Genomic DNA, 26,254 nt, shown 5'->3' with positions numbered 1-26,254 from the left:
CCTGTAAGATCATCAGGGCCAGGGCAAGTGCTACTGATGGTGTCTGAAAAGGTGGGTTTTCAGACTACGGCGGAAGATTGGGAGTGAGTCTGCCCTTCTGATTGTAATGGGAAGTGCATTCCATAGTTTTGGAGCCAATAAGTGGTTGGCAGACAGTGCAATAACTATTTAATTACAAAATATTATTAATTAAATGATTAATTAAACAAGGCTGAATCAAGCAAGAGTTAAGGTATAGGCCTATATGAAGATTATTATAATTTGTACAGCCATATACAGCAATATAGCAATAAAAAGATGAAAAGAGGGCATACGTTGTTAAGCAAATGGCACGATGGGAACTATGCACAAAAACCTGTCGCCCACGTTTTTACTTGTAAAACTGTGATGTGACTAATTCGACTCCCTGTCGTTTAGATGTGTATTATTTATAACCACAAGGTGTCAGTAAAGTCCAAGGATTCAAATGGAGACTGGCTGCAAGTTAGTACCAAATCCATGTAGCAATTTCAGGCCGGGGCAAATACACCTACATTTCTTCTAATTGATTTAATGTAAAGAAAAAAAGAAATGGGAATGCTAACAATGCTATCATTTGCTCATGTCTCTGTTTATTAATGATGGGAAAGTCCCCTGGAATGGGTTAGGTCTTAACCAAGTGTAAAAAAGTAAATCGTTTGCTAGAATGACTGTAGCCTATTGCAATGTAATCCTATCTAAATGTTGTGTAGCCTGTTTTTGTTGAAACATTTAATAGTGAACAAACATATGATTCAATTCTAAACTTAAACTTGCTTGCTTAAAAATAGGACGTACATCTTGAATCATGAATGTAAAATAGCCTACATTTTATTTGACCGCTTTCTTTAATCATGAATGAACAGCATGCAGGTACTACTGACAAACTGATTAATGAAAGCAGTCAGCTATATACTCACCTCTGGGATAGTATAAATTATAGTCCAAGTAGGCCTAATATCAAGATAAGGTGCAGAAAGTCAGTCATACAGAATAATCGTCTTGGTTACTGTTTTGGTCTATATGTAAAAATAATAAAATATGAAATTATGGTATACTGATAGATGATAATTGTATATGCAATTGCATCCCATCTTGAGAATGTGTTAATGTTGTTTAGTTGAATCTTTTCTGTCTCTTGAATTTGCTGAGGTTATTACTGACAAGTAATTGTCAGAATGTACACTAAAATTGCTGGCACAAATCTGAATGACCTCTACAAAGAGAGACTATTCAGTCCTGGCAATCACTAGTTGCTTCCATCTGGGTGTAGATATCATCTGTCAAGATGCAGGAATAGATAGAACTTTGCTGTTGTACATGATACAAATCTATGTTTCTTGTGCGTATTGTTGTGTGTTTTTGTACTGCATTTACTGCTAGCTGTTAAACAAATTGCCCTTCTGGGATAATAAAGTTGACCTTGATCTTGAGACAGATAAAGCTAAATACTATGTCAGTACAATGCATTCTTATTTATTTCAACTTTTCCCAAACATTTAAATCATTATGTCTCTCCTTAGCCATTTAAAGATAGCCACATTCTGCAAAATAGCAATATGAAATGCAGAGAAAATGCATCGAGATGAAGAATGAATTTCCATGTACTGTAATTGTTTGGGTTAAGAATTCAGGTTAATTTACAGAACGAATACAGAAACGAACTGGGAGCCAATGCAGGGCAGCCAGCCAGCAAGTGATTATAAAATTATGCTAATTTTGAATGAATTAATCAGAATGTACATAATGAAAATAGAGGATATTGCATGCATTCCCTTGCAGCCCATCAGAGTAATAATACTAATAAAGTAAGTACTATACTTTGCAATTTTGAAGTATTTTGAACTTTTACTTCTACTCCACTACATTTATTTTAAAACTTAGTTAGTTACTATAGTTACGTTGTATTCATTATTATAAAACATACATTAACCATTTCAGCCCTATACATTTCAAGCCATTTGAAAAATCTACAAGAGCATTGCTTGTAGATCTGCTATTTTCAAAAGATTTTTATACATTTGAAAACTTGTGAAATGGTACATTCTGCTCTGTACTTTTGATATCAACACTTTTGTACTTTTACTCAAGTATAAATTGAATTCCAGACTTGTAAATTTATTAGTATTTAGTATTAGTATTTCTACATTGTAGTAGTATTATTATTTTTTATTATAATTTGTGTCTATCACCCAGCGGACTGACCTCATGCTTCCTTCTATGCATGAGGAGTCCAAGCTGCTTCTTTTCACCTGGCAGGGGGGAGTTTCCCCGGCCGGACGTAGCGTGTGGAAGGAACACGTTATTCACGCAGTTCCTTTCCCCTCCATCAGGCGCCCCGGCTGGCCAGGGGGAGGTGGTTTAGAGACCAGGATTACTGCGTGTTTTTTGTGAGGGTACCTACCCTAGGGGACACGGGGAGAACATCCACACAGAAAGGCCCTTTCACCAACCCCGCCTCGGGTAGGGGCACTGATGACGCAGAGGAGGGAAACACACCCACAGCGTCCCCAGTGGGAATCGAACCCAAGACCTTCTAGCTGTGTGACAGGCTACACTACCGTCTACCGACTGTGCCTGCACCGTGCTCCCCTACATTACATTATACATTGTAGTATAATTGATAGTTTTACTTAAGTAAATATTATTATTATAATCTTCAAAGATTGTTCTGTCATTGTGGTCGTGCTCAGTAATGATTAAACTGGCCATGGTCCAGTCGTGGTGCAATCTAGGCGTTGGGTGAAATCAGCACTCATGCTATATCTCTGAGAAATATGGGAGGGGATGGGGCTGCTGTAAACGAAAGAAAAATAATTTAGACTTCATGACGAAACCTTCCTCCATTCTTCTTGCTAATAGTCATGGCATTGAATTTGTTCAACAGTAATATAATAATTGATGACTTTGAACCAAATGCTGACATTGACTGCATCAGTTATTGTACGTCTATTGTATCAGAAGCTCAGACATTTTAATGTTGACACACATTTACGAGAATATTTTATTCTTGTTTTATTGGATCTGTTCTAACCTGGCTTTACATGAACAAGTTGGAAGCAATTTTCTGCATGTGCACAGCAATTGCAGTCATAAAACTGAATGACCTCTCGCAAATGTACAAAGTCGGAGCTACAAAGAAAGCCTGTATACAGTCGTTCCTGATGCTATAGTCACCCCGGTTCACCGAGTTCAGGTTGCTTCCATCTGGGTGGAGATATAATCTGCCAAGATGCAGGAGTGGGTTTAAGAAGTAATTTGTTCCTGCTGCTAATGATCTGTAATTGTATGTTTCTTGTGTGACTTGTTTGTGTGTTCATTGTTGATGACTGTAATTACTGCTGGCTGTGCAACAAATTGTCCCTTAATAGCATAGCTCACTCACCTTGACCTTGATTCTGAGAACGCTAAAGCCAATTAGCCAAATACTGATTCAGTACACTGTTTTCTTATTCATGTCAACTATGTAAATAGTATCAATCTTTGCACTCAAATCGAACAACACCAGAATGGAGCAGTTACCTCTTTCAGCAGCAAGGATAAGATCACCGTGGCTTTAAAGGACAACTTTAGTTTTTTTCAACCAAGGTTCATGTTTTAGGTTGTTATTAGAGAAACTAAAAGGTGAATGTTCATTTTCTTTCATTTGCTGCTTTCTTTTGTTTTAGGGATTTTAGCAGTTTTTGACAGGGGGGCGGGGGCATTCGAGCATGGGGCTAAATATGTATTTTTTAACACAATTTTATGGTGATTTATTATTTTATGGTTTACTATAGTCCTAATAAACGCCAGGAAATTACATCTGGCCACAAAAGATCACGGGATCTATTGAATGTGACAAACTGACATATTGAGCCTATACACACAGTATAAGCCTTCCCCCAGTAGGCTACCTTCACATTCAGTAGATCCTGTGATCTTCTGTTGCCAGATGTAATTTCCTGGCGTTTATTGGGACTATAGTAAACCATAAAAAAATAAATCACCATAAAATTGTGTTAAAAAATGCATATTTAGCCCCATGCTCGAATGCCCCCGCCCCCCTGTCAGAAACAGCTAAAATCCCTAAAACGAAAGAAAGCAGCAAATGAAAAAAGATTAACACTCATCTTTTACTTTATCTAATAACAAACTAAAACATGAACCTTGGTTGAAAAAAAAAAAAAAACTAAAGTTGTCCTTTAAGGAGACAGGGTCAGTACTCTTAAGAACTCTGAAGCAGAGACACCTCAACACCACGCAAAAAGGTATACCTAAATGTGTGTTTGGAGAAATACCAAATCTCAACATTTACATCTTAGGAAAATGAATACATGTTTTTAAAATGCAACCTTATTATTTCTATTATTTCCCTTAATGTCGTTCAGCTTCATAGAATACACATTATTTCATTGATGCCTGTGACTGAATCTCAAATTGTGATCAGGGCACATAATGCATTGGCCTCTGGATGACAACTCAGACATTCATAATGCATTTGCGATGGTCTGACTTTCATTGACTATATCAGTGGAGCATGTCACATGAAGGTTTTATGGTTTATTAATAACCCTTTGAAGGAAAAATCATTCACAGTCATGATCGTCTCTGTTCTCAGCCAAAAGGGGACCCAAAGTGAATTCTAAATCCCTATTTTAAAACAGGCCAAGCTAAGAACCACATTCATACTGTATCCAGACCATCTCTAATTGCCTATCCATCTGTGATAAGTTCAGCGCAATGAGTGTGGTCTTTAACTGACAGTCTGACACTGGTTGTTTTATTGGTGGTTACTTTGCTTACTCAACCAGTTCAGTGGTCTTAGTGATTAGTGTGTCCGCCCTGAGTCTGGGGAGGGTGGCGTTTAATCTCTGGCCGAGTCATAGCACTGATACTTACTTACTTAGGCCCGTCGCTCCCAGTGGAGCATAGGCCATCAACGACTCTTCTCCATCCAACACGGTTTTGGGCGTTCCTTTCCGCCTCTCCCCAGCTGATTCCCTGTCTCTTCAGCTCCGCCTCAGTGTCCCGCCTCCAGGTGTTCTTAGGCCGCCCTCTCTTCCGCTTCCCCTGGGGGTTCCAAGTCAGTGCCTGGCGTGTTGTACTAGCTGCCGGCTTCCTCAGGGTGTGGCGAGGGGTATAATGAGGGGTATAAAAATGGTAAACAATACCTCCCTGTTTGGCAAGCATCAATTGTTGGACTGAGGGAACATACTAGCATCATGTCCAGGAGCAGGAGGTGTACTTGTACATCACGGCTGGAGGATGTACTTGTACATCAAGTCACCTCACACTACAGAAACAGGAGATATCTATGGGCCATACAGTATAGTGTCAAAAATGATCGATTCGGCAATGCATCGCGATCTCGCCGTGCAGCAATGTCCAACTATAAATATGTACAGTAAAGGATGGCCATCTCTGTGAAATCTGGCCTTAATAAAGGCATGGTGGAAAACGTTACATGATTCTATTGACATATTTTGGTAGATCTGCTCTTAATTCTCATTGACTCAGGCCGGGTACTAGGCTACCAGTCGTTTGACAAATATCCATGGCTCTTCCTCCACCTTGCACTTTGTAAGCCTGAAGTGTAAATTGTAAAGCTATAAGTAACTAGGTGAACTCACTGGGGGAAAAAATGTACATGAGAACTGTGTGAATGAGGAGAGATCCCTAAATATTGAAATAATATATGTACAATATTTAAAGAAAAATAAAATCATACAAATATTCGAATGAGACAATTATACTATCAAGCAAAGGATTCCTTTCAAAGGAACCTAATGAAACTCATATCCTGAAGGCTTGGTGTACTTCCCCTCTGTTGACACTAGAGGGAGCCGCTGCACCACAAGACCGGTCCATTCTTAGAAGAACATACATTTATTTTTAGGCTACTGGTCTTTTCCTCGGGTTAAGTACAGGCCAGCCAGGGACGTTGAACACATGTGCTAAATAAAAATGACTGACTGGCTGGCAGGTTGTACGGTTATGGTTTTCTCTATTACACAGTTTATCCGCTCTGCTGCTCATACCTGATTGGGTGGGACAAAAACATATTTGCCTGCTCCCCCCCCCCCCCAACCAGCCCTACATCCATCTGCCAGCAGTGCCGCAGCTCTGCTCAAGTATTTCATTTGGAGCCAGTCTCATTTGAACCCGTGCCCAGGCAGGCGCAGCCACAAACGCGCGCTCCTCTGTCCTCTCATGACGTGCGCTGGTTTCCTCTACCCTAATGGATCTACCCGGGACACAGGAGGAGTTGAATGTGGGATGACCGTTTAAAGGATTTTTGAATAATTCCGTTGGATGCAAAAGAAAAAAAGAAAAGAAAAAAAAAAAAAGCTTTTAAAAAGAAAAAGAAGCTAAAGCTAAAAGTTGGCAGAGGACAATCGCAAGGGTCCGCTCCAGTGCGCACTGGCCCTGTTCAGATATGTAGCTATATTGCGCAGAATATTATCTCATCACTTGCGAGGGATCTATATGGGGGAGAGCGGTAGCCCATCTCCATCTCGTAGAATGCGCGCATTATAGTGGGCAAAAATGTTACTGCTGCACTGTTTGGACAGCACGAGCACGAGCACCAAACTTGCGTAAAAAGGCCAGCACATTTTAACGGACACAATAAGTGGTCATCATGTCGTCTGCAATACGGAGGAAATTCGGCGAGGACTACCAGGTGGTGAACACACACCAGGGCATGCCTTTCTCTGCGCCCGTGAGGAAGAAGAGGCAGCGGTTCGTGGAGAAGAACGGCCGCTGCAACGTCCAGCACGGTAACCTTGGCGGAGAGACGAGTCGCTACCTCTCCGACCTTTTCACCACACTTGTCGACCTCAAGTGGCGGTGGAACCTGCTTATCTTCATCCTCACCTACACGGTGGCGTGGCTGGTCATGGCTTCCATGTGGTGGATCATAGCCCTGATCCGTGGCGACCTGAGCCACGGCGGCCACGACCCGTCCTACACGCCGTGCGTCGCCAACGTTTACAACTTTCCCTCGGCTTTCCTCTTCTTCATCGAGACGGAGGCGACCATTGGGTACGGCTATCGCTACATCACGGAGAAGTGCCCTGAGGGCATCATCCTGTTTCTCTTCCAGTCGCTGCTGGGCTCCATCGTGGACGCCTTTCTCATCGGCTGCATGTTCATCAAGATGTCGCAGCCGAAGAAGCGCGCCGAGACGCTGATGTTCAGTCAGGACGCAGTCATCTCCCAGCGGGACGGGAAGTTGTGCCTCATGTTCCGAGTGGGGAACCTGCGGAATAGCCATATGGTGTCAGCTCAGATCAGATGCAAAGTCATTAAGGTAAGCTGCATGGCACCAAAAACACACGATAAGTAATGTTGGGCTATACCCAAAGGTGCGATTCCGTGCGAATAAAGTAGACAGTTGCATTGCCCCCCCCCCCATATCGTCCCCACCTTTGCCGGAGATGAAAAGCACAATGTCATTTTTAGTAAGCTATACACTCAGCACCAAGGTTACGGTCAGAAGAACGCGCGGTTCCTTTGAGCAATATGAGGGAGGATTAACACATTCACTTAACCTGTTCGAAAATGACACATTGTGTTTTATGTGTGCTTTCCAACTCATGCATTGAATTTCCATTCATCACCACAATTTAATGAATTCCTCTGGGGACTGAATTCCTCTGAATTCTGGGGACACTAGGAGGTCTATTTAACCAATTTCATCTTAGTAACCAAGTTGAATTTGTGGAAAAAAACTGCAGCCGTTTCAGACGGGGGACTTTTAATTTGGGTTACATTTATTTATTTTAAGTTGCAATGTATTTAATGAGCATCATTAAGATAGGCCTATCGGTATGTCTCCTGCACCAAATAGTTCAATGCCAGACTCTAGTACGTATATGGACAATCTAACTGCCCATTCATCTTTTTCCTTTCCTTGTTTCGCTCTTGCTTCTTCCCTCGACCAATTTCTGATCTTGCTGAGTGTGTTTTCAAGTAAAGTGGATGTCATCACAAATACTGTCCACCAGTCAGCAGAATGGCATTCAATGGGCCATATAACTCCAGCTCTTTTACCATTTGTCTGTTGATCAGATATATTGTCCCCTGAGGGACAGTCTTATTGACTCTAATTTACATACCATGCAGGTATCCTCTATTGAGCGGGACACAATGGCTACACTTTTATAAAGATACAACAAATGTCATTAATCTGGTTTAGTGGTTTGCTGACAGTGGGAAGTGAAATACAGTTTTACAAAGTATAGTATACCCATTATTGTCGGGATATATATGGATATATGGATGTTTCCAAAGTTGTAAAACTCCTCTTAAGGATGAAGGATGACACAGCTGTGCTGTGCTGCCTCAGCATAAATGCAACGAGGAACATAAAGCCACACAAAAACAAGACTTTAGAGTCTAAGCAGCTAGAGGCTGTGCAGTGCTGCACATGCTCCCCCAAGTGGACAGAAGTGTTTTGAACCAATCGCCATTGTCTTTGGAGTAACAAATAAAAACATGAATTGAAAAAAATAAAATACAAAATAGACAATCTTTCATCATACAGGAATCGTTGTGTCTGTTTGTCACACAAAATCAGAATCTGTCTCAAACTTGGTGTGTGTGTCTCATATGACCTTGTGTGCTGAGCCAAATGGCAGACTGAGGTACCAACGGTTCCCAAAAACCTAAATTTAGTATATGCATCCGATTTCTTGTCCAACCCAAACCGTCGGCTTCATGGTTTGGCAGAGTGTCACGTCATGTTTGTGCCCAGCCCAGTGTTAAGTCCCTGGTTGGCTAACTCAACCTGTCTGTCAATCAGAGCAACAGACAGGCTGGGGCCCGGGGGTGGTGGCAACTGGCAAGGCACTCTGAGATGGCTTGGACATGTGAAAAGGAGGAATGAGGGGTTCATTGGGAGATCATGGGACAAGGAAGGATGCTGAAGAGGAACTGTCAGGTAAGAGGAGAGGGGTTGTATCTTGGAGGGTACCTTGCCTGCGGCCGAAAGATGGCCAGCAAGGTTTTTGGCACGGACAGCAAGGTACTTAGATAGGGAGATCATGGAGGAACCTCACGTCAGACTATCCAGCATAATATAGCTATCCACCTCAGAGGAAAGTCTGGTAAGACATTTCCTGTCAGCCTACTGTCTCTCCCTCCATAAAAAATATAAAATAAAGGCTAAAGCCACAAAAAAGAAAGAAATAATAATAATAGACTGATCAGGGTCATACTAGAGTTGCGGCCCAGAACCATTATATGTTAAGAGAGCTCAACTGGCTCCCATCCAGTGTTACCATGGCCAGATTGACCCAGGTTCATATTAAGATCAGGCAAGGTCTCCATATTTTCAAAGACATGTTTTACTCAGGTAAACAAAGTACACTTTATCAGAGCCAGTGTAGGAAATATGCGCGCATCCACTTGCACTCTATGGGCTGCTTTCAAAGCCCTGTTTATCCAAATCGGCGCAATGAAAGTCGTTTCTGGTGAAAACAAGGTTTTTCAACGGCCGACAGCAGGCACTGTGATACTCGCGGTCAGGTTTTTCCACCACCGACCGAGAGAACAACCGGTCAAGACACCACGCACAGCATTTTGTCATTGTACATGATGCAGTTACGGACATTTGGCTCTTCAAAATAAGTCTTACGTGCGATAAAACCTTGGCAATGCACGGAAGATGAATTAATGCTGGCGGCAAAACGGTTAATAGTAAAGTGAGTAAAGGCTCATTTACTTACATAGGAGCCACACAGTCGAACAGCCTCGAAAACCAGGGACAAACTGACAACCAATCTGAGGTTTTAATACAGCAGACAAAAGCATATACATTAGAAAAGGTTCCCCTATAGAGCTCTAGGAAAGATAAGGGAGTGCTTTATTTATGTATGTACCATGTACTTTATGTTACAGTCATGTGTTTTGTATTGTAATGTATTTTTAACTTTTTAAGTTTACAAGTTGCAAATGGAAATAAGTCGCAAGACTTTCTTGTGTTATCCTCAAACTACTATAACCATGTGTTTTCTTTTTGCTTTTCAAATAAATCAAATCAAATAATTGTACTTTAAAGTTTAACAAAAGCACAGAGGTACAGCCTCTGTGCTTAGGCTTGTTTCCATTGGCGTCCTGTGTTTTCAATTCATCGAAAGTAATAGTAATCATAAGTGCCACTCATGAACACTTAATAAATAAATGGTAAGGGTTCATCTTAAAAAGAAAATAATGAGTCTGACTAAAGAGTATAAGTTGTGCTTCATGCGACATCTGGAGGCTGTACTGCTCCTTACACCCAACCAGGTCAATGTTTGGACTGTAATCTTTTGAGCCCCATTCTTAGCTAGTGCTGTTAAAAGATAAGGCAAGTTTATATGTATAGCACATCTCAACCCCCTTAATATAGACCCATTATATTCATATTCCCTGTAGAACCCATGGCTTACAAATTTACTATTTTCTATATAAGCATGCAGGAAATCTCAAGCATCCTTCCCCCAGGTTCATTCAAACCCATGTAGAAAAAGCACAATGTATCTCGCTATCTCAGTATTATGAATTTTATACTCTATATATTGTCAGCATTATGGAAGCTATTATACCTGATTCTGCATTTGCAGACAAAGATGCCTAAGCATCCTTTTTCCACACAACATCAGTTTTTCAGAGTCTGACAGACCCTGTCCAAAGGACAATTGTGCCTTGCTGTGACAAGCAGCTTTGAAGTAATTCCGTCCCCTCTGAGGAGTGGCGTGATCATCTAAGGTGACAGTGTCTTAAACCTTGGGGCCGCAAAACGTGCTGTACATTTGCACATGCGGGTGAAATTTACCAGAGCGCTTCCTGTCACCCATGGAGCTCGGGCCACAGTGTGATAGGTTTGGGTTTGGGGCATATGAACAAACTCAAATATCGCAATTTATTTGACCAAATAGATGATATTGACATTGTGATGGTAATATTGTACTGACAATACTAAGAATGTGAATTTTTGACAATTTGTGAAAGTGTAAAATAAGTGATTAAAAGGACAACACTTATGCGTGTGGTGCAAGTCCACTTCAGACAGCATACCTCTGTTTTAAAAGGTATTTAGCAGAGTCATTACCATATCTGTGTCTTGGGTTTGATAACGGCATTTCTGCATTCCAGTGTGGGCGGGGTTCAATTCAATTCAATACAATATCACAGCTTGACAGTGAGAGATTGTTACATAAGCAGAGGCGTGATCAGACCCCTGATCAGATCGTATCCTGGCAGTGTTCATTCTTTATCAGACATTGTCATGCATCTACAACAGACATACGCACATCACAGATGTCAGTGTATAAGTCTCACTATATTATATTTATATTTGATGCCTGAAGGCCTACAATTATCTGACAACTACCAGAAATTCAATTCATGTACAGTATCTAGGCTAGTACATGACATTAATTCAAAATAGAACAGACTGCAGTGGCTAGTGCAGTGTTAATGCAGGGGAGAATATTTCGATTATGGCATTTCTGCGTTGGAAGGTGTACTGTAATCCAATTGTCCCATTGATGCGATGGTATTCCCATGCCACTGCAGGGATAGACTGCAAAGTCAATGTAGCAGGACTGTACAGTAGTACATCATCCACTACTACTGTACTTCCACTGGGGGAGCCAGGCCAGTGCTTCTATTCAGACACAACTCAAGGTCACTGCCAGGCTACACAGTTGGCAGGAGAAATGATACATGTTGCAGTAAATCCTAATGACAGAGCTGTGTAAAGCACTGGAACACGGAAACCCAACTGCAAATCAAGTCTTGAGTTATATGGATGATAGGTTGTGAATTGGTCATTGTGCTGTAGCTCTTTCCAATGTTAAAATCATAGTGTATTGCATTCTTAATCAATACTTATATTGTTTACAATGCAATTAAATTATTATGCAAGAAATACTGCCTTCACTTGTTTGTTGGAGCAAACAAGCCAAACTTCTCTTTGCTAATTCTTTCAACGTTGAAAGAACAGGAAAAAGGGACAGCAAAGCACACCAATTCAGCTGGTGTGTAGGCCTATTTGCTTTACATTAGTTCATAAGCAGAGGCAGGGTACATGATATTCCTTTGTTAAATAAGACAGACAGACAAGACAGATAGATCCCCTAATTAAGGGTCCTTAAATTAGGGTGCTGTTGAGAGAATGGTATCACAACATGAACATCCCATGTCCAAGCAAGTCTCTTCTCCTAGCTTACTGAGTTGCTCCCCCTCCCTGTCTTTCTCTGTGTTCTTTCTCTCTCTCTCTCTCTCTCTCTCTCTCTCTCACTCTCTCTCTCTCTCTCTCTCTCTCTCTCTCTCTCTCACACACACACACACACACACACACACACACACACACACACACACACACACACACACACACACATGGAAGGAAGGAAGTGAATCACCCTTCAAAGGGTGCCCTGCTTTCACTCAAGCTAAATCTCAGGTGGCTTGGTAAATGAAGCATTCCCCGTATCAGACCCTGTTCCAAAGACCATTAATTTCCCCCTTGTGGCAGCGAATCTTTAGCATCAATACCCGAGAACAACACCAGGCTGTCGCTGTCTCAGAACCACGCAGATGGCAAAGGCTGCAGCAGGTGTGGCGACCTGTCCTCCACATGTTGAGATGACACACAAGTGATACTGAACATGTACAGCAAATATGGAATTACACAAAGATATGAATCTGTAGGGAAGCAAGGAAATGAATGATAATTGCATAATAATGAACCTTGGAACCTGGATAATGTCAGGAGTCTGAAACACGATAGCGTGACCAAAACGCTCCAGCTGAAAATTAGTAGTGCCGTTACGCTCTCAAATGGGGCGATCCGAGGACGAGGAGTGCACATAATCCCCATAATCCACCTGAGGCACTCAGAAGGTGTGTTACAACAATGTATACAAATAATTCTCATTGAAGCCGGGGCGCCTGATGGAGGGGAAAGGAACTGGTGGAATAACGTGTTCCTTCCACGCGCTATACGTCCAACCAGGGAAACTCTTGTCAGGTGTAAAGGAGTGACTTGGACACTCAGGCATGAAGGAAGCATGAGTTCAAGTCCGTTGCTCTCCCCTTGTCCCCCATATATGGGGACTAGGTTGGCGGAGGGTGTGTAGAGCCCAGGATCACATTAGACGATTGACACAGGGGTGAAAAATGGGTTTACAAAATCGTGGGATAAAAAATATATTTAGAAAAGAAGATAAGAGAGGTTCATGGAGGGACAAATTATTTTGCAGTCGTTCACTTCAACAACTTCAAGGACATTCTCTGTATTGGCCAGATGGCCAGTTGGCCACTATCCTCAACTCTCTTGCTCCTACATATACCTGCACTCTTTCCCATCTTATCCTATGCCCAGAAGAAGCCGTGCTGTTGTATTTTCTTTCCATGGTATTTTCCGCGCCATCTTGAAACTGCGCGTGCACACGCCCGGTATCTATTGCCTTCAATCGCCTTTATCTCCAAGTCCTTGTCCCAGATGGCATTTCTGGTCAAAACGAGGTTTTTCCACGGCAGATTGCCGACACTGATCATTGTGATGAGGGTTTCTCATCATTCAGCGAGAGATCAACACCCGGTCCAACAACACACACACACACACACACACACACACACACACACACACACACACACACACACACAGATTAAAATATGGTGCGTTTTGCGTCCCAAAAGGCCAAAACGCAGTTTATAGTTATGGGATGCAATACACCAACAACCTCTGCATCCATGGGATGCACTACTGTACTCAACATGTACAGTAATAATCCATGTGGAGAAAAAAATTAGCGGGAATTATTTTTTTGCAGTAAAACAATAATCCAAGGACACGATCATTTTGCATGGCCGCATCCGACCTCATCCTACGTTATAAACAATAAAATCCATGTAGGAGAACCACTAGTTTGTAATAACTAGACCTGTACGTGCCCGTCGCAGTCCCACATCTGTGATCACATCTGAGATCTGTGTATGTGCCTGTGTGTGTGAAGACTGCAAACTGAAAAGTGTACGTGGCAATCAACGCCTGATTGGTTGAGCCTCAATTGGCTGAGGCAGAGGTGAAAGAAGTTGGCCTCATTAGGCCCACTGGCAGGGCCTGACCAGAGCCTTTTGTGGTGGTTCTGGAGAACCGTGGGTCTGACCGACTCGATACCTGGCACTGCACTCCCTGTGGGGGGTGTGGAAGTCGGTGGGTCAAACGGTTCTCGAGTTACGTGCATTACAACCGTACACACACACACGCACACACACGTACGTACATACGTACGCACACACGCACGCACGCAGAGACGTAGGATAGCACTCATCTCCAAGATTTATTCAAGATCATCCAGTGGGAAGAATAGAAAGACATATAGACTCAATAATCATGATCCTGAATGCAGTGTCACCTTCTGGGAGAAATCAGTGTGATGATGCCTACCGTTAGTTTTGGCGTGGGGTTGTGGAAACAGATTTTGCTCACAGAGACAAGCCAGGGATCTGTGGGCACTTGTGTCTTCCTGTGAAATGTCACACCCTTCTGTCCTCAACATCACTGTGAATATGAATCGCAGACTGGTCGCCATCTGTGGACCAAGAGGGTGCTCTGTGAAAAGGCCGCAGTACAGCTTTGCATACAAGTGAAATGCAGGCAACGGGCAGAAATAAGTACCCAGTTAATTTGGGAATGGATGGACTTTTTCTTATTACTGTGTATATATTATATATTTATTTAATTCACTTACACAGACGACGGGACTTGTAGAGATCTGTTACTAGGACAGCACTTTACATAACTTCCTGTCTTTTTGCATATCGTATGCATAAAGAGGCAATGCAAATGGGTTTGTGAAAAGGTTTTATAAATTTAAAATGTTCCCTTCCTCGCCAAGCCTTCCCCATTATGGTATAGCTTAACCTAATTTAAGAGCAAAGGGTGCACAATGTTTTACTTGACTATGGCATCTTGCATTCAGAAAATATAGCTTTTCAACAGTTCCAATAGGAACTAATGGGACATGTCTTGGCAGTCAAGCTAGCATAGCAGTGATATAATGTTCTGAAAATGAGGATACATCCATACATCATCATCGGTTTAAAGTCCGCTTTCCAGGCACCACAGGGTTGGACTATGGATTTTCGATATGGCTTTCTTCCATCGGGAACAGTCCATGGCCACCTCATGGTCGATGCCGAGGGCTTTCGTATCAGCAGAAAATGCAGAAGAAATGTATTATCACAAAGTATAAGTATCCCAAACAAAACATTATAGTACCAACGTTCTCTGCAAGTGACATATGCTATGTTGTAATCGACGTTAAAGGAAAACTAATAACAAAGTGGAAAGTAGATCTTTGCAGATCTTTAACAGTCCTTAATTGACATATCCCTATAATACCTGTAATTTCATATCCAATCATTCCAATGTCCCCCGTGCTACAAATGAATGCTCGTCTCCTATAATAGCTCTAACTTGTTTTAAATAAAAGTTTCCCCTCATATAGCAGCGTTCTATCAGTATTGGCATCATTCTAAACACTACAGTATATTGGGTGGAAGCTCACATGTTTTTATCTCCACGACTCCACCTCATATGGGGCTATTTCTGCCATATCTATACCCAGGGATGTGCCATGTGCGCATCCAAACTATGCAGACTTGGCACAACTGTTTCTTCTCTGCATTGCACCAGCTCTATCACTCTGTGCTGGTATTCTCTTTGGCATATGATATGTGTATAGCCCCAGGCCCAGCATGCTGCTATAAACAGGAGAGCACAATTGGAAACACCTTGCTGATCAATTAGCCCTCTCACGTGAGTCACTCCCACCATCTGCATTGAGTGAAGCAAAATGATTTTGCACAGTCCCTATTGCACTATATTCTTATTATCTTGTGTATATTGTATTGCTATTGTTGCACAGTCTTGCAGACCATGCCCCACCAACATTTCACTAATGACAAATTTAGCCTCTTGATTCTTGAAATAGCTTAAATTTAGGAAAAGTGAAAAATGTGCATCCTTACCATAGAGAAGGATAGAGACTGATCTGACGCAAAGCTCCGCCCCCGCCCCCCCCCACCCGCTATTCATGTCAGTGGAAGTTGCTCAGTGGCGTTTTGAAGCACCCGGAAGGACCGTCTACTCCCGCCTTTTTTCGATTTGGGCACCGCATTTTGGTGGCCAAATGCGGAAGTGCAACCGAGCGCTCAATGTTAAAGCCCAGCTGCACGGGGTTTCCTCGTCATGAATCCACGGGTCCGCCTGCAGTCCTTCCTCTTACCACTAGGGCCCCTTGATCCTCACTCCCTGAACATGTCAATACCGGTCAAAGCGTGGCTTTTAGAAAATGTTGCGGAAGTATTGCCACTTCTATGTATTATTAGACATTTTATTTATGCTGTAATCCGTGTTTAGTATTATAGTTCTAGAAGGTTTTATTTATTGTTGCATTGCCTGTTTTATGATGTAATGTTTGTTTTTGTCTCAGACCTAGGAGGACCACAAATAATTCACAGGCTTTATTGCGTGTACATCCTTGACGTTTCCCAGAGACATATGTAACGTGTTTATCTTTTAACCACGACGTCTAATAAATCATCATAAAACAAATCAAGTCAGTTTCAGATAGATTGGTCAAGGCAGGTTCAGATAGATTGGTCAAGCCGATCAGGAGAAAAACAGATGAGGAGAGACGGGACTGTTTTCTTCATTTGGTAGATAGTAGGCCTTTTATCGTAGGAAAGTGGGAATGTATAGTAAGAGGTTAGGATTTTATAGTAGGATTGTAGGGATTTATAGTGGGGTTACACAGCAGTCGAATGTCCGGACTAACGTCGTGTCCTGGTTGATTTACAATGATACCCACCCTCTTTGCCCTGAATTTGACTTGTCACAATCAGGCTGGAGGCTCAGAGTGCCATTGGCAAAAAAAGAAGGGTTACAAAACCTTGTTTGTACCAACTGCAGTGAACATTTTTAATAATAGAATGTTTAAATAGTTCTACCACCTAATCCTGAGAGCCCATGATCACTGTTGCTGCGTTATCTGATTGCATTTTATATAGTATTTGAATGCATAATAATAATAATAATAATAATTGAATGCATAATTAATTCCATTACCCCCAAAAACTGGGAGGCATAATCTTCCGTTACTACCTCACGCTGTCACATCTCATCTCTCTCTGGAGGCGTTTATATTCCAAACGAGAGGACGGAACATTTGCCGTTTTGCTCGAAACCATGGAGAGCGATATAGATTCAGAGAGAAGAGACAGTTTAGTCGGGCCGCACATGCGCAAAACATGTCTAGGAGCACTGAAGATGCCAAGCAAAAACCAACGATCCGACTTTATATCATAAAAAAATACCTTAACCCATTCTGACCGGGCACCCATTTTGGTGTCGGCATCATGTTATGCTTTAGCTATTTAAAAATAGCAGATCTACAAGCTCATATCGCGCCACCGAGTGGCGCGATACGAGCTTGTAGGCCTGCTATTTTTTGAAAAATCGAAGAGCGACTGACATTTTTAGAATCTGATCTCAGGTCAGAATGGGTTTAATCAGACCAGTGTGTGTCCGGCGGAAACCTCGTATGAATCTGATCTCAGGTCAGAATTGGTTAAGACGTCCCCAGACGTCATGGGCCTCCTATGGTGTAATATGGGTGTAATTCTAAAGACGTGTTGGGCACAGAATCTGTTAACCCGGTCGATGCCAAATGTTGCACACACACTCCCTGGATGCCGACGAACCTCTGCCCCAAATTTCCCAGAACGGCCCGTTGTAGAAAAAACATTTCTTTTTTATATTACTCCTCCAGATTCTGTCCAAAAAATCCCGCAAACCGTGACAAACTATCTCTATAGTCATGTGTTCAAGCCAGATCTGTCCGATGTTTCATATTCTATCCTAATTGGCTAACATTGGCTTTCAAAGTTTGAAGGATTGGCCCGTTTTGAACAAAAAGCTTCAAATCATGAACGCAGCGTGCAATTTACGTGAAATCTTTCACAGACTTTCCTACTAGGCTGAGGGATATATCCCCCTTTCACCATTTTCACATTGGCCTGTTATAGTGCCACCAACAGGTGGATTTTTGCTAAACACATTTTTGGAACAAAATGCCTCAAATTATGAACACAGCGTGCAATTCACGTGAAATCTTTCACAGACTTTCCTACTAGGCTGAGGAATATATCCCACCCTTTTCACATTGGCCTGTTATAGCGCCACCAACAGCACACATTTCTGGAACAAAATGCCTCAAATCATCCAATTGCCATCCAAAAGCATGAGAAGAAATGGCACCCTTTTCACATTGGCCTATTATAGCGCCACCAGGAGGCCACAACCCGACCTGCCCTGGTGGAGACCACATGTGCCCTGAGGTGCACTTCTAGTTTTTTTATCATGAGCAAAACACTGCTGCTGCCTTCTGCTGCTTGTCCGACTCTGTCTGTCAATATTGTCGATTGATTCGTGTTGTTGTCCTCCAGTCCCGGCAGACCCCAGAAGGTGAGTTCCTGCCCTTGGACCAGTGTGAGCTGGACGTGGGCTTTGGGACGGGGGCGGACCAGCTGTTCCTCGTGTCGCCCCTCACCATCTGCCACGAGATCAACACCAAGAGTCCGTTCTTTGACCTGTCACAGCGCTCGCTCATGATCGAGCAGTTTGAGATCGTCGTCATCCTGGAGGGAATCGTCGAGACAACTGGTTAGAATGTTTCCATGCGATATTTGAATAAGCTTTTGTTTTTCTAGACTTTTTATTTTTAACCCATTCTGACCGGGCACCCATTTTGGTGTCAGCATCATGTTATGCTTTATCTATTGAAAAATAGCAGATCTACAAGCTCATAGCGCGCCACCGAGTGGCGCGCTACGAGCTTGCAGGTCTGCTATTTTTTAAGAATCGAAGTATACGACTGACATTTTTAGAATCTGATCTCAGGTCAGAATGGGTTAATCAGACCAGTGTGTGTCCAGTGGAAACCTCGTATGAATCTGATCTCAGGTCAGAATGGGTTAACCAATGGTGTGTAGCACGATCCATTTCAACACGATTGTAACACTATAGTCTGACTCTTTAAAAAAAGAGAATTCATTCGTGTGGTTCTCCGTAATGATTCCCTCCTGTGAGTTTGTTTTCGTCCCTGTTCATAACATCCTGTTAAATTCTGATTTGACCCCCATCTAGGTATGACTTGCCAAGCCCGCACGTCTTACACCGAAGATGAAGTTCTTTGGGGCCACCGCTTCCTGCCCGTCATGTCCCTGGAAGAGGGTTTCTTCAGGGTCGATTATTCCCAGTTCCACAACAACTTTGAGGTCAACACGCCTCCGTACAGCGTCAAAGAGCAGGAGGAGAACTCCGCCCTGACATCGCCAAACGCTCCGCCGGCTGCCATACCTACCTCCGCGTCTCCTCCCCTGGGCAACGAGGGCCGCGGGGGCCGCAGGGAAAGGCTGCTATCGGCGGACTGCGTTGACCACGCGGAGGACCGCGTGTCCAGGCTTCCGAGCAAACTGCAGCGCATGAACTCCGTCAAGGAGGAGCACTTTCGGAAGGGGCTGAAGTCAGGGGCTGCCCTGCCGGGGCCAAAGGCTTCCAGCACAGGGGATCTGCCACTGAGGATTCAGAGGCTCAGGTCCAGCTCCATCCCTGTTAGTGGGCACGGGGAACCAGAGGAGCAGGTCCAGCTGTTGGCCCTGGATATAGATCCTGGGGAGGTGGAGGTGGAGAGACATAGACTACCTTCAGTTCTGAACTCAACCCCAGTCCAGATGCCCTTGGCTGGAGGCCGGCCAGAGGACAACCTGCCGGCTAAGTTGCGCAGAATGAATGCTGACCGTTGACTTGTGATGACTATATGAGAGAGACTATGAACAATTCTGAGGTTTGAATCAAGCTTGATGGGAATTATAAGTTTTCAATGTTAATGGAGACTACTGTGAACTATTTGGATCTCTTTTCAAACAGCATTTCTTGCCCAATGTTTAATTTTGTGAACGGCTTTATACAATGTTGTCCACAAAGGGTAACGTCAACAAGCCATCCGTCCGCTCATGCTGTGAGTAATCTTTTGACAGATCACCATCTGTGCCCCACTAACACTTTGCTCTTGTATTCTCATACTTTTATTCTCTAGAAAAGCACCCCATCATTAACAAGATTTCATTTTCAAATTTTTTTAAACACCAAAATTGCAATTACAAACAGAGATTATTCACTGGGATGAAGAGTTTACTTTATTCTTGTATTTTAATGTTGTGTGGGAAATCTGTTCAAATTCACTTGAATCCAGGCGTGTACGTGAATTATTATACCTATTTATTTATCTATTCACATATGTATATTGTTTATTTGAACATTTGACTGAATTTCCTACCACTGAATAACTTACTTGCATTGGTGCACCATGAATGGGAAAAATGAATTTTTGACTGCTTTATATATTTAAAAAGAATCAAGAATATATATGTTTAAGATTGCAGGAACACTGACTTCAGGGGGCTGTACATATATAATATTTATTAATGCTTTTTCAGGCATAACACATGCTTCATAATTATATAATCACTGCAATATGATAATAAAGCTCTTGTGAAAGCACAAGTATGCCGCTTTAACTGTGATTTCATATGCAACATTCTGCATAAACCTTTCTATGGATTGGTTTTTATTTAAGTCGCGTCAGTCAGTTATTTATCCCGAGGTGTTTCATGCCTGTGGAGCATATAGCACAATTAGCCCATGCCTGGCCTTGCTTGTTCACACGGATATCCATCAAATATTGACTAACACTTTTGATGTAAGAGCGCTCTGTCTCCCCCCCCTCTCTCCAGCTCTCTCCAACTTTCAATCAATCGGAAGGCCTTCAAGGTAAAAAAGGACTATTGAATAAGTAGGTTCTCGTGTTCAGGCCATTAAAGGTACATTGTACTTGCAGAGTCAAAGGTCTGAGACACTACACACACACACACATCCTTACTAAGCAGCTCTCAAATGAAATGCCTTCATTTTCTCCTAAGTAACGTCGCAAGGCCGACATAAATCATTACGACGCTTGCCCTGCTGCTACGTGTCACTTAGTTCATTCCTCCTGATAGAGGCTACAGAGTTCTCTCCAGAGAATTACCTTAAGTGAGGATGTCTATGTTCCAGTTATTACACGTCTGACAATGCCCAGGTCAAATGAGTCATTCTTTTACACAATAGTATAAAACATGTTATTTGATTGCTTACGTAACTCGGTAAAAAAAAAAAGAGTACAAACATGACCTTTGTTTAAAATGACAATCAATCAACTTAGATTAATGACCAGGTGGATAATAAACAGAGCCATTCGAGCCATACTGTGAAATGAATACTGATTAATCGAAATACAGTAAAGTGCTTGTTTCATTTGTAAAAAATACGAAATAACAAAAAATACATAGATATTGCTATCATTAAATTGTGCTTGGAGAAAGAATTAATCTTATTTTACAGTCAGTGGCACATTCCTAGTGGAATGCAGATTCTCCACAACCAAGTAAAATGAACCTAAGGATATAAGATCGGAATGGTTCTTCAAATGGCAATGGTCAATGCCCGTGTGAAAGTTCCCATCGATTGGTTAAACCGTTAGATGAATTGATTTAGACGGAAGGACAGACAAGAGGTTTCGTCATTTTATATAGTTTTATGGTACGATGTACGGCTATGTATACAGTCTATCAACAGTGAATATAATGAGTAAATAAATGAATCCTTTACAAGGTCCAAGGTTGTTTAACGGATGTTATATGTCTGTCATTGTTATTGTCTTGTATTTGCCATTACTGGCAGAGCTGTGCATATACAGGTATATACAGTATATCATGTCTCTCTGTCTTGTACCAGGTGATGATGAGTGTGTGACTGAAACTGCTATTGCTCCCAATGAGCAGTAGGGGTTAATGTTGGTGCCTGCATGGGTGAGTGTAATCACTGTAAATTGGAGAAAGGGGGCTATATAAATTACCTTTGATGTTTTTATGTTTACCAAAGGTGTTTTCACAATGCTCAAGAAGAAAAGTATGAGCTACATTTTCCTCTTTGCCTCAAGAGGTATTAAAGATTAAAACACTAAAATACAATACCAAAACATAGCAATTCCAGCAATCCCAGGCTATTCAATCAATATTTGTAAGAGAACACAACTTCAAGGCTAAAACCCAAAGAACAAAGGTTTTACATTTTAATCACTATGAAACCGAAAAGCTACTCCCTTTTTTTGTTGACTCATTGAAGTCTATAGCCGTTACTGGGATCTACAGTCAAACGGCGTACTTTATTGCAAGGCTAAACATAATGAGGAAGAACAACTGAAAACACCTGGGCATAATGCCAGTACACACAATGCATGGATTCATCCCCATGAAAACACCTGGGAATACTGCCAGTACACACAATGCATGGATTCATCCCCATGAAAACACCTGGGGAATACTGCCAGTACATACAATGCATGGATTCATCCCCATGAAAACACCTGGGAATACTGCCAGTACACACAATGCATGGATTCATCCCCATGAAAACACCTGGGAATACTGCCAGTACACACAATGCATAGATTCAGGAGTGATATTGAAAACACCTGGGAATACTGCCAGTACATACAATGCATAGATTCAGGACGGAGTGATATCTTGGGCATCTTCAATAGATTATGGGCTCATTCGTTTATCGCTTTTGAAAGATACTTTACAAGTCCGGACAAATTCAGAATTTCAACATCATAGTAGCGGTCCCACCGCTATGTGGAAAGGAATTTCTGTGAAGCCCATGTATGATTCATTATAAACTCAAATTCACTATAATCTTCTTAGAATACTATATATATATAATTATAGTTATACACACAGGAATAGACAGACCAACCCACGGCATGCTTCATCTAATGATGAGATGGAAAATGTTTTTCACACTCCTAGAGATTGTGAACACGGATGTGGTCACAAAGGTGATATAATTAACAATAGAAAAAAACCACTTTTGTGTACTTTTGTGTAGAATGTACCTTAAAGTCCAATCCCAACAAAATAAATCAGCAAGCCCTTATGAATAATCATCAGAATCATGATTTCATCCATGCACCTGTGATTCCTGTAGAGACAGATGATTCTCATGATGGAGATACTGTTAATTGAAATTCAAGATTTGACAGTGCATTACAATTCTGATTGATTGATTGATTGATTGATTGATTGATTACTTTATTAGACAAATAGTTATCTGAAAACAAAAACAAGTCAATGGTTTAAAAAAATGTATCACTGACTCACTATATGCCTTTCACTCGAAGTGCAGACACATGCTTAGGTCATTGCATTTACATCGATCCCATCGCCCGAGGGGCTTGGGTGGTCGTCTGAGACTATTGGCTTAGACACAAAAGTGAGTGATCATCAATTATAAATATTATGACACTTGTCAAAAGGCTTAGTAATGTGTTACCTATGATTGCACTTAATCTTGTTTATAACTGTAATTACTTAGTGTTACAAGGCATTTATGCTTGACCTTGATAAATCATTATAAAACGCTTTAATGTGTTAGGACTATTATTACTGACTATTATTACTAGGGCGATGCCTGTTGGGAACACACGTCAAACGACCCTCAGTTATGCAATCCCTGTTGTACTCATTGTCAGAGTGTTATAGTACAGCACCCATTATCATTCACTTGGAGGCCAGCTTTTAACGTAAGTACGATACTATGATATCATATTGACGACATCAGGGATGTCAACATATGGGCATTTAAGGTACACAGAGACAGATACAGAGATTTGTGGATTTATAGACCAATCACTAGGAAAGACCAAGCATCAGACCCTTTTTAGTGCGACATTAACGGCCACGGCACGAAAAGACACTGGGGAAGCTAGCATGGTCACCTGGTCATCGCCAGACGTGAGCGTGTAGCATGTGGCTTAGTTGGCCAAGTCCGGGGGATGCCATTAAAGGTGCCGGCATGACCATATCTAAGGTCATCGCCTCACGCAAGCGTGAAATGTGTGGCTTAGGTGGTCAGTGCACGAATGACGCGTGGGGCACCGGCGAGATCATCCAAGGGCATCGCTTACACACGAGCGTGTAGCTTGGATGGTCAGGTCGGGGGGAGGATGCCATTAGAGGTGCCGGCACGGACATCTAAGGTCATCAATACCTTATTGATGTGCGGCTTAGATGGCCAAGAGCAAATATATGTGAATAATTGCTTTGAAAATACTATGTCGTTATATAATCTGTTCTCAATAAAAAACCTATTTGACAAAAAAGAAAATACTATGTTGTGCGGATGTTCTTCCTCTTCCTTGATGTTTGCCTTGATGCCTGTCATCCAGCACCTGGCCTGAATATATAGGCATTGAGATGTGCACACAATCTTCTCTGTGAACTGTTCCTTTATTCTGTGTGGCACTCTTTTTGACTCCTACATGGAGACATGAGACTACTTTTTGGCAACACGATGACAGACAAAGACATTCCCACCAGCCAGTACGGAACGTTTGAATACAACGAGGAGGACTACTCCCGCATAATGCTGAAGGACTCCATTGTTGATGGGGTGGAAGAACGCTCAAGCCTCAAAGGCATTGAGGAACTTGCCAAGAAACTATACAACCTGCAAGAGCGTGAGATAAAACAATATTTCCATGCTGTTTCATGCTTTAAGAGTGGTCGGCCTGGTTTGAGGTATAGGTGAGTGGTTGGCACGGGTGGCACAGGGTAGAGTTGACAGTGGCCGGTGAGTTGTGTTTGGTTGTCTTCTGCTTGGTCAAACCTCCCGAACCTCAGTTGTTCCAACTCCATTTAATTTCTGGACAACCGGCTGATCACACTGACTTCCCACACCCTCGGTTCCTCTGCGATACACATGAGTGTACAAGTCTGAAGTCGATTGGTTTGATGGTTCTCAATGTACGGGGGATACAGTAACACAGACAGACAGACGGACAGACAGATGGAATTTGTCCCAGGCACAACCTGGACATTGTCCGACCGCTTGGTCTCAAACTTCCCGCGGGGCAGAGACGAATGGCCGTTTGGACGGACCAGTGGTTTTCGAGAACCAAAAGAATCTACTATATTATATAACTGTATCTGTCGGGCCGCAGGTCTGAGAACGAGGCAGACAGACGTGTCATGTCACGTTGTGCCACTGTGCCAGTATGAGTCCCTGATTGGCTGACACGACACATGCACCGCGTTAAAGGAGAATTCCATGCTAGAATGCTTTCTTAACTTTTTTACCTTTCTTTGTAGTTGTTACGTCCCCACCAAAGAGGTCCAGGTGTTTGTTTGTGCAAAAACTCCTTATTGGCTATTTCCCCTACCATAAGCCCTCAATGAATTGCATTGAATTGAATGGGAATTGAATGGGGCTATGGGGTGTTGTGCTAATTCGCTTATTTCCATCTAAATAAGTAGTAAAGTGTGCCGCTTGGGATATTATTTACATTATGAAGAGAGGATATATACAAAAGAATAATAACTTTGAGCAAAGGAAATAAGCAAATTAGCACAACACCCCATAGCCCCATTCAATTCAATGCAATTCATTGAGGGCTTATGGTAGGGGAAATAGCCAATAAGGAGCTTTTGCACAAAATAACACCTGAACCTCTTTGGTGGGGACGTAACAACTACAAAGAAAGTTAAGAAAGCCTTTTAGTATGGAATTCTCCTTTAACGGATTGAGCTTAGCATTAACATTTGTGCCAGTAAGGAGTATAAATGAAACGACTGGGGTTGTTCCCGACATGCCCCTCCCCATGGCCCCAAAGAGGTGTGTGCCGTCCTAGCAATATAATTAGTGTGGTTGCTATAGGCAACATACTATTGTTCTCTGGCCGAGATTTGTTTGTCAGCAAAGTGAACCTGCTTTTGCACAACATAAAGCTTTTTGTCATGTTTGACACACTGTTGTCATTGTTGTCATGCTTCACATGACATCACAATAATATAAATCGTAAGACGGAATTCAGTTCCAAGTGGATTCTCCGCGACTCATATCAGCGCAACCGTAATTTCCCTGTATTGCACGTTCTAGATTATAATGCCTTATACAGTATGTATGTTTATAATGCTTTATAGACATGGGATGCATAGGCTGTGTTACTGAAATAAGTACGAGGGGCCAGTAGGCCTAGTGATGAACAATTAAGACACTTTAAGTCATTATAAAATGCTTTATAATATCTTATGATTATTG

The 26,254-nt window shown here is 42.1% G+C and overlaps 1 protein-coding gene across 1 annotated transcript; it reads left to right on the top strand.

Annotated features, from left to right (window-relative positions):
• Positions 1 to 6,637: 6,637 nt before the first annotated feature.
• On the top strand, positions 6,638 to 19,967 carry LOC310874555 (G protein-activated inward rectifier potassium channel 1-like; the record flags this gene model as incomplete). The annotated part of the gene is made up of 3 exons (XM_083787413.1): positions 6,638 to 7,309; positions 18,502 to 18,718; positions 19,202 to 19,967. The coding sequence occupies 3 exons, from the start codon at positions 6,638 to 6,640 to the stop codon at positions 19,858 to 19,860; spliced, it is 1,548 nt and encodes a 515-aa protein (XP_083643539.1). The 3' UTR covers positions 19,861 to 19,967.
• Positions 19,968 to 26,254: the final 6,287 nt, after the last annotated feature.

The sequence above is a fragment of the Protomyctophum parallelum genome (assembly GCF_964188405.1).
Source record: "Protomyctophum parallelum genome assembly, chromosome: 17".
Lineage (NCBI taxonomy): Eukaryota > Metazoa > Chordata > Actinopteri > Myctophiformes > Myctophidae > Protomyctophum > Protomyctophum parallelum.
This window is presented reverse-complemented; position numbering and strand designations above follow the sequence as displayed.